The following is an 18287-nucleotide window of genomic DNA, read 5'->3' as shown; positions in this document are numbered from 1 at the left end:
TAGCAAATTGAGTTGCAATTAATGTTCAAGAATTGCTGATCAAATTTGCTGAAGGAGAAATGTTTCTCAAAGACCTTTCACGTGTATCCTTTTTTACTACTTACATTCAGTATTAAAGGTGCCAATTAATATTCTTGGTAAATTTCACAACTTAAAGTGGATTAATATTGCTGTTGACAGAATAAATAGTTTTCTACAAGCTTTTAATTCTGTGGAAATATCAGCATTGCTGATCGGAATGAGGTGATGGGTTGTGACTTGTGAGTATAGTTTGTGTTCTTCAAATAATTGAGTTGCCAGTGGAGTCCTTGTTGCGATTCAAATGCGTCTGCAGGAACTGGCACAAAATTATCAAGAGCTCTAGTATGGTTCAAATCAAATACGTATCATCCTTGCATACATACTTGAAGACTTTATACATTGCTGGAAAGTTAGCATGGAGAGCTACTTGGTAATTGTATATATTAATTTTGACGGATATCATTATGTTTGTCACGAACTAGCTGCCAAGCAAACTACTCCCTCCGGATCAAAAAGAGTGTCCACTTACCCATTTGCACACCCCTTAAAAAAATAGTAACTCTTAGAGGAAAAATAGAAGAAGGTAATTTGATTAAATTGCCCCTTATTAAATAGGTATTGGGATTTGATCACATAGCACTTAATAGGAGTAAATCTGGACAAATAAGGTTAAATCTTTCTTGATTTGATAACTGGACACTCTTTTTTATCCAGAGGGAGTACCATTTAGTGAAGTATGTATTCCAGAGACCCCCAACATTCTGTGAGATGCAATTGCAATCAGGGAAAACTCTTTGCAATTTAACCTTGATTTTACTGACATCTTACAAAATGTATGGTCTTTGAAGTACATACCACATATGATGGTAATTTGATTGTTAAAATAAAAGTGGAAGTATGTTAAAAGAGAAACTACCTTTGCCTCTATTAATAGTGCCTTTCAAGATTGCCAAATGCATGTAACGAGTAGGTTTCTCAGGCTAATAGCATGGAAATTAAATCACTTTCCGGGATAGAATGTCATAGACTCCTTTGTTTATCATACACACAAATGTCATGCAATTTCACATTTATTTTATTGAATAACTAACACAGGGTGCCAATAGCATGGGAGGTAACGATAGAGCACAATAGTCTTTAAACAGTTGGGTTTTTTTTCTACTTTTTGAATCTACATGTCTTTCAGTTTAATTTTTTTTCATTATAAAAAAGATTATTCTCAAAAGAAATCGCACATAGAAACATAAAAAGAAAAGAAAAAGAAGAAGCAGCTTTTAGACCCAGTTAATTAATTAGAAAACGAAAATTAATTACATTTTCGTTTACAACATTGTTTTGTTTTAGAATGGAAGACACTTCTAGTAGGTAATTACTTCGAATTCTCTTCATACTGATTATTAGGGGTTGTTAATGGTTAGGTTCAGCCAATTATTTTAGTTGGGAATCTCAGGCTTGCTTGAGAATGTTTTTTTGGTAATTGTTCATAGTAAAGCTCTCTCATTGTATCTATCTTGTATTATGGTTCCTTGAAAGCCTATGTGGATCGGACTCTCTAAAGATGTTATCGCACCTGTGTCCGATACTTAAAAAATGCACTACTTTTGGAGTATCCAACCGCTACTAGAAAATCTCTATCTTCTCATTGAATTTCCCACTGGGAAATGATTAGTGGCTATTTCCCACTGAATGTCGGTGGGAAAAAAAATGTAGGGTTTTCACATGGAAAAATTAGAAAATTTCCAAGCATTTCAATGGGAATCTGTTTACCACCATGCATTTTCTCAGTGAGCTAGTTCGGTAGGAATAAGGTGGAAAAATCATGTTTTGTAGTACAAATTTTCCACTAAATGTAGGTGGAAAAAACCTCTGTTTCTAATAGTGGACACTAACCCTTCGATATTCTTGAAGAGTCCGAGCAATGAAACCCGCTTTAATCCAATTTTCAACCATATTGCAAACTTTGAAGTTGAATGTGGGTTCATTTTTTATCATCTGTAAGTTGGAGAAGCACGTTTGACTGATGATGGCTTTTACATCCGTCAGTTGATTTTTATTCTAAACTGCTCAAAAACATCTTCATACATGTCCATACAACCTTTGTTCAGCCTACAGCCCTTTTCGTTCTATCAAGTTGCTTCGTTCTATCAGGTTGCTAAATAGCTGTTTCGAACTCTACCATATTGGATGTGAAAAACAAGGGGGACTATTTCTTAGCAAACATGTGTTCTATTTATTATGTTACAATAGTCCAGATCATTTTGTTAGTAGGGAGAAGAATTCCACCCAAAACATATGTGTTTCTTGAGAAACGTATCGAGAGAACTGGATGTGGTTAAATAATGTCTGATTGATAAACAAGGATAGGTCTTTTTTAGCAAGGTACAAAATGTAACATCGGATATCCAATATAACTCCACAAGATCTAGATGGAAACTGAATAGAAGTTACAAATGGTTGCAGACACATACAAGCATACTGATGAACTTTTGGTGAAAAGAAGCTATAAGGCTATATCAAGAAGGTCAAGAATACACGTCTCCATTACCAAGAACTTCAAGTTTTCTGCAGGTGTAATGCTTTGCACCCAATATTCAAGCACAAACCTCAAGGATTGGGTATTTTTATCTGACCCCAGTGAATCCTTAAAACTCTCTGAGCTGCAAGAATATGCTCCATTTCTCGGCATAGTTGTACAAAAACAAGATAAAGTGATTTGGCATAGTCAATTACACTGAGTATATGATAAGATAAACATCATTCTACTCTCAGTAGTCCACTGCCCTGCACCCCAACCAAAAACAGTCAAGGCGTGCAGAAACCAATGATGATAAGGAATCAGAAACCAATATTAAACATTGTTTTTATTGAGGTTTTGTCAAATTCAGGCTGAAATCCCAGAGTTTCTTTGCCAACTCTACATCTTTAGCTTGAGAAGTTGGTGCAGCAATATTGCTGTCCGAAAAGTATTCACCACTTATTCCCTTCACCTGAGGATGTAAAGCCACATAGCATGTAGTTGCTGCTCCCTAGAATTAAGAGACAAGTATATGAGGAAGCAAAGGCAAAATCTTGTCGCAGACGGTTATATATCTTATATTTGCCAGAAACTACCCACCTGTGGAATGTCTTTAATGAAGTATTTGCCGATCCAGTTAACTATACCTGCAAGGGGTCGAAAACAAAACATTAACTAATATTAAATTTACCAATATTAGGTCATGTTGAGGTTCTAAACTTTGTATATGCTTTGCATGGTGGAACTCATGATCTAGTGTATGGCACCCTAGAAGGATCTTATATCCATAAATGGTTTTGTCCTACTAAGTTCTTTACCAATTAATTAAATTAAAGTTCATGAATGAAATTACTTTTCTTCATTTCTTGTTCCATTTCATATACCGATAAGGGGTAGTATAGTTTGAGGGATAAGGAAATTTAATCTTGGTATAAAAATTTTATAGCATTCTAGGAAACAATTTCATGAAATATGTCATTAGAATAGTAAGAACCAATCAATGGAAGATTTAAAAAATTTACCTTCAACCAAATTCTGGTGACGCAAGAGATTGGTATTAATTGCCCCTGGGTGAAGTGAATTAGCAGTTATCTCAACTCCTTCCTCCTGCGCAGGTAAGACAAGTATTTAGAGATTATGCTTAGCAAGTCGTAGTGCGATCCACTTCATCAGACTGCATGCCTTCTGGGATAAGTAGCCTAAACGTCATTTTAAAAGAATTAGTAGTGACGCTTCCAGGGAATTAACAATGTTATAAGTGCCTAGGCCTCTTGAACATAAACTCATACTTTCATTTTTGACTGCCAATGTTCCCTTGGATGGGTATGTCTCATGTCAAGTTTCTATAACATGATAGTAGCAATATCATCTCGGCATAGCGGTCCGACTAATAACAACAGAAACATGAACAGTAAGCTTGCTAATCCACCTCTGATCACCAAACAATCACATGTTGAGGCTTGAGATAGAATAGTCACAGGAATAGGTGAATTCATGATTTCTTGAGCCAGTTATGAACCACTTTTGGGAAATTTAGTCATCTTTGTATCTTTTTTGGGCTATTAAGCAGAGAGACGATCCAGGCACCTAATCAAGGAAACAAGAAACTCACAAGTATAGATCCAATGAGGAATTAGCTAACATTGAACTGCAGTCTCACATGGTCACTCATGTATATAGTTCAGCAATGAGAACTACAAATTTCTTGCAAAAACTGACCAGGTAAAACAAATAACAAAACAAGGTATCATGAGAATTATTTGGAAGGTTATTAAGAATACACTCGGTTCTAGACTGTTAAGATATCGGTGGAGGAAATGGGTTGTTTTCTCCGTATATGGTCTTTCTCCCCTCAATCCATTATTTTCACATAGTATTAAAGTCAGACTCATCAAACCCTGTTGTTGTGTTTCTCAATGTTGGGCCCCCGTGTTATGTTATCCACGCTCTAGTGTCCAATCTTGAGCGCACGGGGGAGTGTTAAGTCCCATATGGGTTGAGGAATGGGTTGTGGTCTCCTTATATTGTCTGGAGCAATGCACCCTAACTTCTGGAGAGAACTATCGAGGTCAAAATTTAAACTGAGATGTTGATAAAATAATACACAGGATGCAAGATTGTTTGTGATACTCCCGTTGTGGGCAATGGGGATCAACTTCCAGGACAGGAAAGGGCGATCCATCTATTTATTATGTCAAGAATGAACCAAAATATATAGCTACAACATAGCAACATGCTGCCCCAGCTAGACAGCAGCTGCTTGAAAATAAGGGAAAGCAAAAGCAATTGGATAGATGCAATCCAAGAATTCCTTTAGTTCCTACATTTTAATAACAAACAAAAACTTGTATATAATGGTGGAAACTGTTCAAATGTACGTTCCTTGTAAATTAAACAGTAATTCTTCTTTGAAACTGTCACTGGGTGCGAAGAACACTGGATAGGGACATAAAATCTGAATTATTGCAAATAAAATGTTTCCTCTGGATATTAAAATGTTCAATAAGTAACCAGTCGCAGAAATAAAGAGAAGTTTCAATACAAAGAAGACAATAGTTTACCTTGAAATACCTTGCAAGTTCATTAGAGTGTAAGATATTAGCAAGCTTTGACTGTCCATAAGCAAGTATTGCAGAGTAACTGGAAATACACAAATAAACATTAATGTCACACCTCTTGTGCAAAGAAAGTATCCACTGCCAGATCCTGAATATAATGTGTGGTACTTGGTTATCCATTCTGTTTGGCTGTTATGATTTTTAGTTTTATACTGCCCTACTTGCAGGACAGGTTTTGAAGTAAAACTGACAACTATACATTCATCAACCAACAAATACCATGTTGTTTCACAAGTACAAAAACTTGAGGCATCAATGATGACATGCAATATTGAAAAACCTAGTATAGCAAGAAAAGCAGAAGATTAAATGAAGAATTAATATTGTTTTTGTTCCCGATTTTACCAAAATAATGTCTACTTTTGATAAATCATAGCACTTGCCACATTTTTTTTTATTATTAAAGAACCTTGCCACATATTGGTGTGTAATCCAGACAAATGGGTAACTTCTAATTTTTTAACCAATGTAACATATAACCCCGTTTTTGGACCAGTCTTCATATTATAATTCCAATTTCAGACTCCAGATTTAGTTATGTCCATGTTATATCCTTAAAATCTGTAAATATGTAAACAAAGACATATTGAAGAAGAGTAAGTATATGAAGATGGCAACCGCAAAGTACCTATCTTTGTCATTGATTTTGTCAAAGCGAATTCCTTCACGGTATGTAAATCGATGATTCATTGATGAAACATTAACAATCCTTCCTTCTTTATGGCTCGCTTGAGCTGTATTTTTCAGGTTCTGTAGCAAAAGATTTGTCAAAAGAAAGTGACCTGCAAAAACATTAAGTCTTATATTGGTGAAAGCAAATGATATTTCCTGAAACAATCCTATTAGAGCAAAACAATCCCAAGAGAAGAAAACACACAGCTGTCCACATGACATTAGCTGACTAGGTACTTGAAGTTGCACTTCAGTTTTGACATCCAATAAAAAACATAATGGGATTTAAGATTCAACCATCTATTGCAACACAACATCTCCATCACACAGTTTGCAAGTCCTACTTTTGGAATCTTGAAAACCAATGGGCAAGTTAGAGTGGATTAAGGAAAAACAATTTTTCTTAAAAAAAAGGGGGAAAAGAAAAACATAAGAAAACAAGTAAAGATTGATGTAAAGATCTTATACCTCTGCACATTATGCCATTTTCATAAAATAATAGCAAAACAAAATGATGAAATGCCAAAGCCCGGAAAAGGGGTCCTTGTATTGTACAAGTCAAGAAATGGCAGTATATGGTGAAAAATCTTGATGAAGAATGTGAATACTCTCCCTCTAACTAAGATATCTTAAACAAGCATAACATATAAACTGACAAGAGTGGGTTGCTCAGGTGGTAAGCACCCTCCACTTCCAACCTTAAGGTTGTGGGTTCAAGTCACCAAGGGAGTGAAAAGGGGGGAAGCTACTAGGAAGGGGTTTAAAAAAAAGCATAAGGTATAAACTCATGTACCTAGATGATTAGTTGCAAACTGTAATTCAATGTTGTCTTGAGAAAGCATAAATGGTGGAGCCATAACCCCTGCATTGTTGCTTCAAAAAATAAAAGAGGTATTTAATATCTTAATATTCATGCATTCAGGTGGAAAGCAGAGCAGACAGGATGTTCATTCCAAGCAATACCAATGAACCAAAGATGAACGCAAAAATCCAATTATGACCTTGTGTTGTACTCGTGAAACAGTTAAAGGAATGTTTTCTTACATTAGGATGTTCAGAGGATAGCCAAAAGAGTTATATTCTGATGCAAACTTCCTAACAGATGCCATACAACCGAGATCCAACTCCATTACATCAATTTTGGCATGAGGAATCTCTTTAAGAATACTTTCTTTTACTTCTGCACCACTTTTTACATTGCGAACCGCCATTACTACATGTGCCCCTCGCATTGCAAGGACACGCGTTGTTTCTGCACCAATACCACTTGATGCTCCTGAAATTTATAAATCGGGAAAATCATCATCCAATTGCCAAATGACCTTAAAAGCCCGAAAAGCAATACGAAGCTCTACCTCAAATAAACTTACTCTTGAAACCAGTAGATTTTAAACTTCTTAGTAGTTATGAAACATAAAAGAAAAGTAGATAGGAGTCTTCTATTCCAGAAAGATGGTGATTTCACTCTCTTTACCATGCACAACAAGGAATTTTATGGGAGATGAGATGAAATAAGCTGCTATTTTCTTTCTTGAAACGGGCGATTTAACTTGATAATTTCAAAGATCTCTTTCTGATTTCTTTAATGTAAATCAACATAAAAATCATGGACTCCCCATTTCAAAACTTCCCATGCCAGTGATAAATTACTATCATCCAATTGCAGTCTTGAAAAAAAAAAAGGGTCAACAAGTACAAAAAAGTAATCTTGAAACTCTGTTAATAAATTTTCAGATGATCATCTCTTGCCATTGATACACATTTAACTTCTAATAGTTTTTTTTTTTTTTTTGGGATCAGGTAACGTATTTCTTTCATAAACAAGGCCAAATCGGCCGTATACAAGTGGTATACCAAAAGGTAAAGCATCTACAAAAACACATGATTCTCTGCAAAATCCACCCAATCATCTATACAACAGGAACTTTTTGAGTGCTCCAAAAAGCAATAAGGGACCTAAGACTACTACTTAACTGGGGGAAGCTCGCCTCTACTCTCATTCAAAAGTTCTCCTATTTCTCTCTTTTCAAACTACCCACATCACCGCAAGTGGAACGACTTTCCACGCCATTCGCCTTCTCCTCCTCCTCCCGCTCTTCCAACTGGCCATCAACTCCTTCACAGTATTTGGCATCACCCAAGGAGTACCAAACCACCTAAACATATCCCACCATAACCTCATAGTCAAACCGCAATGTAGAAGAAGATGATTCACGTCCTCACCCGTCTCCTTGCATATGTAGCACCAACTGACGTATACCACCTTTCGCTTTCTCAGGTTTTCTGCTGTCAGAATTGCCCCTTTAGCGGCTAACCAAGTAAAAAAACACACCTTCCTCGACACTTTTGAAATCCAAATTGCATTACATGGAAACACTTGCTCCTCCCTAACCAAAAGTTTCTCATATAAGGTCTTCACAGAGAACACACCATTATTCCCCAATTTCCACCACCAAGCATCTAGATTAGTGCTCGGAGTGACTTAGCTATGGAGTGAAGCTAGCAATCTTTGGAGTTCGACTACTTCCCAGTCATTAAAATCCCTCCTGAATCTTAGATCCCAAAAGCACTCTCCATCTTGTATCCCCCTAATTTGTTGAATAGCCATCCCTCTTTGGCAAGAAATTTTGTACAAACTCTGGAATTCATCTTTCAAAACCACATCCCCACACCTTCTATGTCCCTAAAAATCTATCCTCTCCCCACCTCCAACCTTGAATGAGATGTTTCCCCAAAAAACATCCCGTCCCTTCAAAATATTCCTCCACAAGCCACACCCAAAAAGCATAGTGATGTCCCTAGTTCTCCACCCTCCTTCTATAATCCATATTTTTCCTTTAAGACCCCCCTCCACAAAGCTTGTGTCTCCACTCCAAACCTCCACAACCATTTACCCATAAGAGCTTTATTTAAGGCTTTCAAGTCTATAATCCCGAGGCCTCCCTATTTTTAAGGAGATGTAACAGTCTCCCAACGCACCAAGTGAAATTCCTTGCCCCATCCGCCGCATCCCACAGAAAATTTCTTTGAAACCTTTCCAATTTTTCAGTGAGCACAGTTCGAGCAAGAAACAAAGACATATAGTAACTAGTAAGTGGGAATACTCGAGAGAGTACTCTTAATCAGCACTTCCTTTCCTCCTTTAGACAAATATCTTTTCTGCCACCCTGCTAGTCTTTTCTCAACCCTCTAAATAACTGGATTCCACACTGCAATATCCTTGTTCGAAGCACCTAAGGGTACTCCAAGATGGGTAATCAAAAGGGCCCCGACTCTACAATTCAACACTAGAGCGAGCGCTCCAATATCATGCACCTCCCCAACCAGTATGATTTCACACTTACTCAAGTTGATTTTGAGATCGGACACCGCTCAAAATAACTGGATTCCACACTGCAATATCCTTGTTCGAAGCACCTAAGGGTACTCCAAGATGGGTAATCGGAAGGGCCCCGACTCTACAATTCAACACTAGAGCTAGCGCTCCAATATCATGCACCTCCCCAACCGGTATGATTTCACACTTACTCAAGTTGATTTTGAGACCGGACACCGCTTGGAACCATATAAGAACTTGGCCTAAATAATCCAGCTGAGTCTCATCTGCATCACAAAAGACCAAAGTATCATCCGCAAATAACAAGTGAGTCACCGAGACTGTCCCTGCACCCCCCACTGCAGCATTAAAGACCTTCAAGTACTTCCCGCAACAGCCCTATCCATCATCCTACTCAAAGCTTCCATAACTAAAATGAACAACATTGGAGAAAGAGGGTCCCCTTGTCTCAAACCCTCGAGCTCCCAAAAAAATCACATGGGTTACTATTCACCAACACAAAATCTTGCCGAAGAGATGCAAAAATAGATCCATTTCCTCCACCTTTCCCCGAACCCTATTTGTAACATAATGGAGTCTAGGAAGCCCCAATTCACATGATCATAGGCTTCTCAAGATCGATTTTACACAACACACATGGCACTCCTTGCTTCCTTCTAGAATCCACCACTTCAATAGCCACCAAGGCAGCATCCAATATTTGTCTGCCCTCCACAAAAGCATTCTGTGAAGTAGAAACAGTTTTTTCCAGAACCTTCTTAACTCTAATAACCTTAGAAATGATCTTATAGATGCTCCCCACTAAACTAATAGGTCTATAGTCCTTCATGCTCGTAGCTCCCTCCCGTTTAGGAATGATGATGATGAACGAAGCATTCATGCATTTCCCGAATACAAGAAATAGTCTTCACGAAGAAACAGTCTTGTCCACTTCTATTAGTTATATCAAGAAATACAGTCAATTAACTACACCTCAATTCCGAGCTGGTTAGATTCAGCTATATGAGTCCTCTATGTTTATCCCGCTTTCATAGCAATATTGAACACCGTCAAACAGGTTTCTTCTGACGATTCTTCATATACACTATTTTGACAATGGCCACCCTATCCAAAATCCCTTTATTTATTTTATCATTTTTATCATCTGTTCTTTTTTTCATCCTACCACAATCCTTCTCCTTTATCAGAGCTAGGAAAAGGCCTTGCTTTGGATACTTAGCCCGAGTTTATACCAACAAACACAATAAGTACAACAATTCAAACTAAAGGGACCAAGAGGAATCTTTCAATAGTATCAGCCATTTACCCCACTTCCCCCCAGAATTCATCAAGTGGTCAAGCTAGAGACATAAATCTCGGTGCTGCACCCCTTCTTCAGTAAAAAAGATTAAAAAAAAAAAGAGAGAGAGAGAGACATAAACAGTTGTGGACAATTAATTTTTGAGATCCTTGTGAGTAAGCTAAGAGAATCTTATTCATTCTCTTTCTTTTTTACAAGATGTACAGAGCTAGTTGGACTAACTTTACAACCCTTCTCCTTTACACGGGCTAGGAAAGATCCATGCTTTGGTAACTTAGGCCAAGTTCATTTGCGACAAACATAATACTCCCTCTGTCCCAGTGCTAAACTTTTTTTTTTCAGTTTGTTTAAAAAAGAATAATATATTTTCTTGTTTGATAATAATTTAACTTTTTACGCGATTAATATCCACGCAAATATCTTTGACTTATTTTAGACCATAAAATTCAAAAATATTCCTTTATTTCTTAAACTCCATATTCAATCAAACTACATCGCATAAATTGGGACGGAGGGAGTACAAAATAGGCACAAGTTCTCTTTTTTATATCGCCATAAACTATAAACTGGAGAACTAGTAGTGTTATTTGAGGCATGTGACTCTTTCTTGTTAGTTGGTTCGTTACAATACAGTATTCTCCACATAAAAAGTAAATTATAAACTGCACAACAATTAGAGTCAACTGAAAGAACAACCCCATTTTTAAATAAACAAAAATTACTTCAAAGAAGGAAAATAGGTGAACCTGTAACAATGGCAGTGAGGCCAGTAGCATCAATTCCATGAGTAACTTGTTCAGCAGTAGATGAAGTAGAGAACCCTGATGCTCCTTTTCTTCCAAATAACCACATGTTTTAAAATTCTTAGCTCTAAATTTTCTTGGGGGATTAATTTGTAGATTAGTGACAGATCAAGAAAACAACTGTAATATCTTGTTCCTATGAATATGATAATATAAATAGTGGTATTGCGTTATGTTGTAAAGAGTAAAGACGACAGAAAATGATTAAACCAATGTTGTAAATACACATGAATCAAGGAAGGGAAAAAGGGCAATGCAATGATCCACTAATTTGTTTCTTTTTAAGGTGGAATGCACGCAAAATAACCACTACCGACATAGCATTATTATGACATTTACATAATACAAATCTCCATGATAAGGTTTAAATAATAATCAGAAAAAGCTCAAATATATGATCGAACTATCAAAATTGGCTCATCTATATCACTTACCAATAGTTTGATTCATTTATGTCATCACTGTTACCAAAATGGCTTATTCATGCCATTTTTTATTAATTTGGGTCGGGGATTTTTAATTGATTTGGGATTTAAAATTGGGCTGATTTAATTAAACAATGTAGACCTCTAATTGCAGGCCGTGTCATATCTGGTATTGTAAAACCGGTGTTAATAAAAAAATTCATGAATGAGTCATTTTGGTAACGGCGATGGCATAGATGAGCCATTTTGGTGACGGCGATTGCATAAATGAGTCAAACTATTAATGAGTGACATAAATGAATCATTTCCGATAGTTCAATGGCATATTTGAGCCTTTTTCAAATAATAATTAAGTAAACATAATAACTTTTTTTCTCTTTATTTTTAATCCCTCCCCCAGAGGTCCCGTTTTGCTTCCTTGGAGAGAGTGCTTACTATTTGAGGAACCCCTCTCGGCGGTAATCATAATAACTAATTGATATTAAAAAGGCATTATAAATTTACAACTTGGATTCTATTACTATTAAAATTTAACTTCTGCAAATTAACATTAGTAAAAGATTCTCAACTAGTAAATCATTTAGAAGGTATATATAAGTATCAATACTACAACAACAACAGCCCAGTGAAATTCCACATCTTGGGGTCTGGGGAGGGTATAATGTATAAGTATCAATATGAAGTGAAAATTGTTATTGTTGGTTATGGCCTTCTTGAAAATAAAGCAAGAGCAGATCATAATATTTAATATTTGTAGTTAAATAGAACTCAATTTCATGATCTATTTAGAAAATAAATTGTGTTTTTGGAAATTACAAAAAGAAATTATTAACGATCACAATAATCTTCCATTGCAATTAGAAATACGTGAAGGCCTTTTAAAACTTGAATTTAACTCCAAAATCTTTTTTCCTTTTAGGCAAAGGTGCAAATATACCCCTCAACTTTGCGATTTAGAGCAGATAAACCCCCGTTAAAAAAATAGTGTATATATACCCTTGTCGTTACAAAATAGTGTAAATATACCTCTGCCCTTACACAAATAGTGTAAATATACCCTTTTCGCTAATGAAATTTTAAAAAAAAATCATTTAGCTTATTTTTTAATTAAAAAAGAATGTCATGTGGCTTAACAAAAATCTACTTTTTTTTTTATTTTAGTAGACATATTTTTCTAACACCACATGATAAAAAAAAAAAATCCTAGTGGGTTAGGTCTGATTTATTTAAAAAAATATCTCCATGGCTTTAAAAAAAATAAGTCTATCCATTTTTTTAAGCGAATTAGACACAACCCACCAGGAAAATAATTATCATATGGCCGTAGAATATGCCTACTCAAAAAAAAAATAGATAGACTTTTTTTTAAAGCCGAGTGATATTTTTTTTAATTAAAAAATAAATTAAACGATTAAAAAAATCCGTCAGCAAAAAAAAAATATTTACACCATTTTATAACGATAGGAGTATATTTACACCATTTTTAATAAAAAATATATCTATTTTAAATCGCAAAATTAAAAGGTATATTTTGCACCTTTTACCTTTTCGTTTTTTGGTTGAAGGATATATTATTATATTTGCCTTAAAGGCCGCATAAGGATCATTTTTATTTTTATTTCCAATCCCTCATCTTTATTTTGTATCTTAACTTTTTATCTAGGACTACGAGTAGGGAAAGAAAGACGTGAGGTTATTATTTTAAATTAATAACTCCAACTAATTCCTCCTTTAAAATTGTGAACTTCTGTTGTTTTTTAAAGTTACCTTGTCTATTCAAACATTGTGAAATTCAATAAGTCACATCTGGATGCATCCAGTTCAACAAGATAGAATTCAGGAACTCAGAAAGTGATTAGGCTTCAAGTAATAAAAGAGTAGTGAAGGCCATTAAGTATGAAAATTGTTTATGGAACTCAAAGAAGTACATAAATCGCATATCAGGAATTACATTTATCGTAAATACTGTAATTTTAATATTTAATTAAGTGAAAAATTGTATATGAATTAATATCCTATTATTCACCAAGTGTATATTGTTAAAATCGAGACAGGGACGAAAATTTAGAGAGACGAGAATAATGAGAGAATTATTCTGTTTTTCATGAATTTAAGTTATGTACACTGTCAGTGTAACATTCTTGTTGTTGTTTGTCATGATCATGAATTGACTTAGTGTCACATTGAAAAGAAGCAACGAAAACTAAGAAATTATTTAAGAAGCGAAGAATTACTTCTGAGTTGTTGAGCAAAACGTGAAAAATTTCAAACTTAAGAGAAGGAAATAAATTTGGTTAAGAACACAACTAGGTACTAATTTTGATTAGAGTGCAAAAAGGACTCAACTTGTATTTATTGTTTTTTGCCGTAATTATAATTATATTAAAAAAGGTATAGTATTTAACTACTTAAGAAAGTTACCATGTTTATCTTTCGAATTGATTGATGGTATAAAAAATCTTATACACCGACGGTGTATAAAACTTTAACTTGTTTTTCATTCATCAAAATAATCTCCTTATATACAAAGTAAGGTCTTCCTTGCTTTAATCTAATATAATAACCCTATTCTAATATAACTACAAATCATATATTACCATAATTTTAAATTCACCATAAATAAACCAAAATCTATAACAATTAGACTGAAATAGAGTTCCTACCGACCCAGCAATTCACCGGCTTAACCTATGTGACTAGACAAACTCCAATTTTTTTATCTTAATATTTTATCACCAAAAGATAATAAGCTAGTTGGTGTCGTTTCACCCTCTTAATAAGAAATATGAAAAATGAAAAATGCTCCTAGTTCTCGTATTTGCCACCATAGATATCCGATAAATTTGTTCACCAAAACTTAAATTTGTGATGAATGAAATATGAACCCGTGTTTTTTTTACCTGTTGAATGAAATTTAAACTCATGATTTTTAACAGCTTCATTCACAACTAGACCCCCCCCCCCCTAGAGTGTATTTTTATATGAGCTATTTTCTAATAAGGGGTAGGAATGGTCCATCCTGGGGGACCTCACCCTAGAGTGCAAGTACATGAGCTATTTCTATCAAGGGGTAGGAATGGTCCATCCTGGGGACCTCACCCTAGAGTGCAATGGGGCTAACTAGAATGGCTGTAAAACACCCATACATCCATCAAATGCCATGGGGCTAATTAGAATGACTATAACACACCATCATTGCCAACTTTGCTACCTCTACCCTACTCTATGGCACATAAATAACGGCAAAATAGGCGCGCACCGGGGTGGGGGTGGGGGGGTGGGGCGTGGGGGAAAGTTCTAAATGGATAAAATAAAGAACCTTCATTGATAGGGTACAAGTACAACATAACCTGATAATTTACACACATAATAGACATGTCTTAACAGAAGAAAATCCACATTACAAATACAAGGAGAATGAAAATTTTAACCAAAAAAGGTAACACTCATGAGAATCCAGAAAGATGTTTCATGAAGAAACTTAAGACTTGTGGAATGGCATGGCTCTGATGATCATTTGGTGGTAAACTGCAGCAAGAGCAGCTCCAATGAATGGTCCAACCCAGAAGATCCACTGTTGATAGTCAACCAAAAATAACCCCTTGTTAGTTTTGCTTAAACATGGCACAAGCAAGAAATGTTTTTTTTTTTTTTTTGTTTAAATAACGGTGATAGTCGTCGAGCTAAAGAAATGTTTCTTACGTGGTCATCCCATGCTGCATCGGTGTTGTAGATGATAGCAGCTCCAAGACTCCTGGCGGGGTTGATGCCAGTTCCGGTGATGGGAATGGTGGCCAAATGAACCAAGAACACCGCGAATCCAATGGGAAGCGGTGCCAAAATCTGCAATACCATGCAAAATTTTCAGAACGACATCGTCATGAATTTTTTAACTTATATACGCTAACAATATAAAAATGTTTACAAAATTTTTTTAACTTATATACGCTGACAATACAAAAATGTTTACTTTATAGTGAGCTAAGAGTGGCAAATAATTTTGTAAACATGTCTAAATTGTGTCAATCCAGATATACGCTGATAATATAAAAATGTTTACTTTATAGTGAGCTAAGAGTGGCAAATAATTTTGTAAACATGTCTAAATTGTGTCAATCCAGAAAAGTTCCAAAAAAATTTCACAAGTGATCAACCTTTTAGCCTCTCAAATCAATTTTGATTTACCTTTATGAAAATATTTGTGATTTCCTTTTCAACACACGATACAGTTAGGACCACAACATTCTGACATGGTGAATCACTGGATTACAAGTTATGACACACTTACACAGTAACTTATCACATGAACATCACTATCTTCAGCCTAAATTAGGCCCACAACATATGTGTCAATGACATGGGGTCCCCGTGATATAACCCTCCAACTAAAAGCACTCGATGATAAAGACATGCCACATGCTAGCATGACCATCATTTTGCTAGCTATACCAAAAAGTAAGACCACTTGTCCTGAAGGAACTAAAGTAACTTTTACAAACACCTACAGTGTAATTTATTCTATTTCAAAGTTGTATTTAATCCCACTTTTTATAAATAGTGTCTTTTTGTCAACATTATAGATAGTTTGAGTCAACTAGGTGACCTAATAACAGCTTCAAAAAACGATTTACATAGTTAATGTATAAACTCTTATTTTTCACTTATTATATGAACAGTACCTACAGTTATCTTTTGATAACGAGTCACAGTTATCTTGATAGTGTAAAAAGTTAAACTCTATCCTAACACCAATTCACGCACCCACCCCTACTGCTCCTCCTTCCCAAAAAAACCTTTTCATAAAAGCTATCCTTCATAAAGGGAAGTGTGGTAAAAAGAGATCTAGCAGAATCTACATCCAAATTATCAACCTCCCACTACAACAAAAAGTTCACTAGTAAAAGGTCAAATGAAACTTAGAACTAACATGTAAATTCCATGATTGATATCACAAAGAAGTAATAATAATATTTGAACTAAAAACATGTTAATCTTGAGATTACAAGTTGGAAAACTTACAGGAACATGAGAGTCTCTGGCATTTCTCTTGGCATCAGTAGCAGAGAAAACAGTGTAAACCAGGACAAAGGTGCCAATAATTTCAGCACCAAGACCATCACCTTTGGTGTAACCAGGTTGAACTTCATTAGCACCACCACCAAGTCTTTGGTATGGTCCCACCATGAAGCCCTTCACAACACCAGCACCACAGATTGCACCAAGGCATTGCATCACTATGTAGAAAACAGCCCTGGTCAAGGACAATTTCCTTGCCAAGAACAGTCCAAAGGTCACAGCTGGGTTGATGTGTCCTCCTGTTTGATTTCAAAACATACAGAACTCAGTTTTAGAGATACGTAAACCCATATGTGCAAAAAAAAGCCAAATCAAAGTACAAAAGGCACCAAATTTGAGATTTAAACAGAAAGTAAACCAATTGTAGCATATTTTGAACTTCAAAACAGAGAAAAATTGGAATCTTTTCGTGAGTATACTCAAGAATCCATTAAATTACCTGATAAAAGTATGATGTACAAATCAAGTAAATAAAAGCTCATTTATGGTGAACAAAGAGTATTAGCCACAAAAGGTCATACTTTTACTACAAGCTTTAGCAAGAAAATGTCTAAGAAACAATATCATGTTTTGAACCTCTAAAGCAGTGAAGGATTGAATCTTTTAGCTGAGTATACTCAAGAATCCATCAAATTAGCTGACAAAACAGAATAAGTAAACACAAGCTCAAACATATAGAGCAAAATAAAGGAAAATAAAAGAATCTGCTCAAAGAAAAAGGTCAAATTTTTACAGCATAAAGCTAAAGGAACAAGCTTTAGCAAGATAATAACTAAAAGAACCAAAAGACTTCAAGGGGAAAAAAAAAAAAAAAACTAACCTGAGATACCAGCAGTACAGTAGACCAAAGCAAAGATCATACCACCAAAAGCCCAAGCAACACCTTGAATACCCACTGAACTACACAAACTATCAGATCTCTTAAGACCCATAACAGTCAAGATAGTGATATACAAGAACAAGAAAGTTGCCATAAACTCAGCAATTCCAGCCCTGTAAAAAGACCATGATGACAACTCTCCTGGTTCAAACAATGGAGCTGGTGGTGGCTCTTTGTAATCCTTATCAGTTTGTGCAGCAGTACCCAATGGTTGAGTTTCCCTATACTTGTTAGCTCCAAGCTTAACATCTTCTTCTTTGTTTTCTGCCATTTTTCTCACACGCACACTAAAGGTTCTAGTTTTTTATTTTCTCTCTTTGTGGTAAGTGGACGGTTCAAGAACCAAGTTTGGTACTGAGAAAAGATAGGGTAGTGGTTGTTTTATAGTAGAGAACTCATTATTAACACAAAAAGAAAAACCAAGTAAAGGACAAACTTATTAAATTGGTCTGAATAATTATTGGGTTGGTCTAATCTTTTTTCTTATCTGATTAGTATAATTATTATATTTTGTTAATGGCATATTTTGTACTAGACTAAATGAGAATATTTTTAGTGTCCTGAACAGAGAAAAAAGAGTGTTCTGGAAAGAGCCAGAGTGGAGAGGATGTTGACAGATTCTTTGCAATGGTTTATTTGC

At 35.4% G+C, this 18287-nt stretch overlaps 2 protein-coding genes across 3 annotated transcripts; both read right to left on the bottom strand.

Annotated features, from left to right (window-relative positions):
- Positions 1 to 2422: 2422 nt before the first annotated feature.
- LOC132634911 (short-chain dehydrogenase TIC 32, chloroplastic-like) lies at positions 2423 to 11583 on the bottom strand. Its single transcript, XM_060351083.1, has 8 exons — positions 11210 to 11583; positions 6871 to 7102; positions 6620 to 6699; positions 5783 to 5936; positions 5098 to 5176; positions 3559 to 3643; positions 3137 to 3183; positions 2423 to 3047 (listed from the first exon to the last, which is right to left on the bottom strand). Exons 1-8 carry the CDS (start codon positions 11313 to 11315, stop codon positions 2883 to 2885), a joined length of 948 nt encoding a protein of 315 aa, XP_060207066.1. The 5' UTR covers positions 11316 to 11583; the 3' UTR covers positions 2423 to 2882.
- A 3410-nt stretch (positions 11584 to 14993) lies between these two features.
- On the bottom strand, positions 14994 to 18021 carry LOC132634912 (probable aquaporin PIP-type pTOM75). 2 transcript variants are annotated; one of them, XM_060351085.1, is made up of 4 exons: positions 17588 to 18021; positions 16711 to 17006; positions 15390 to 15534; positions 14994 to 15265 (listed from the first exon to the last, which is right to left on the bottom strand). In XM_060351085.1, exons 1-4 carry the CDS (start codon positions 17916 to 17918, stop codon positions 15138 to 15140), a joined length of 900 nt encoding a protein of 299 aa, XP_060207068.1. In that variant the 5' UTR covers positions 17919 to 18021; the 3' UTR covers positions 14994 to 15137. The 2 variants fall into 2 exon arrangements, with proteins under 2 accessions (XP_060207068.1, XP_060207067.1); XM_060351084.1 differs by having other exon boundaries at positions 15394 to 15534; positions 17588 to 18019.
- Between the last annotated feature and the right edge of the window lie 266 nt (positions 18022 to 18287).

Source organism: Lycium barbarum, chromosome 4 (assembly GCF_019175385.1).
Source record: "Lycium barbarum isolate Lr01 chromosome 4, ASM1917538v2, whole genome shotgun sequence".
NCBI classification, from domain to species: domain Eukaryota; kingdom Viridiplantae; phylum Streptophyta; class Magnoliopsida; order Solanales; family Solanaceae; genus Lycium; species Lycium barbarum.
Note: the sequence above shows the minus strand (reverse complement) of the source record. Positions and strands in the feature narration are given on the sequence as shown.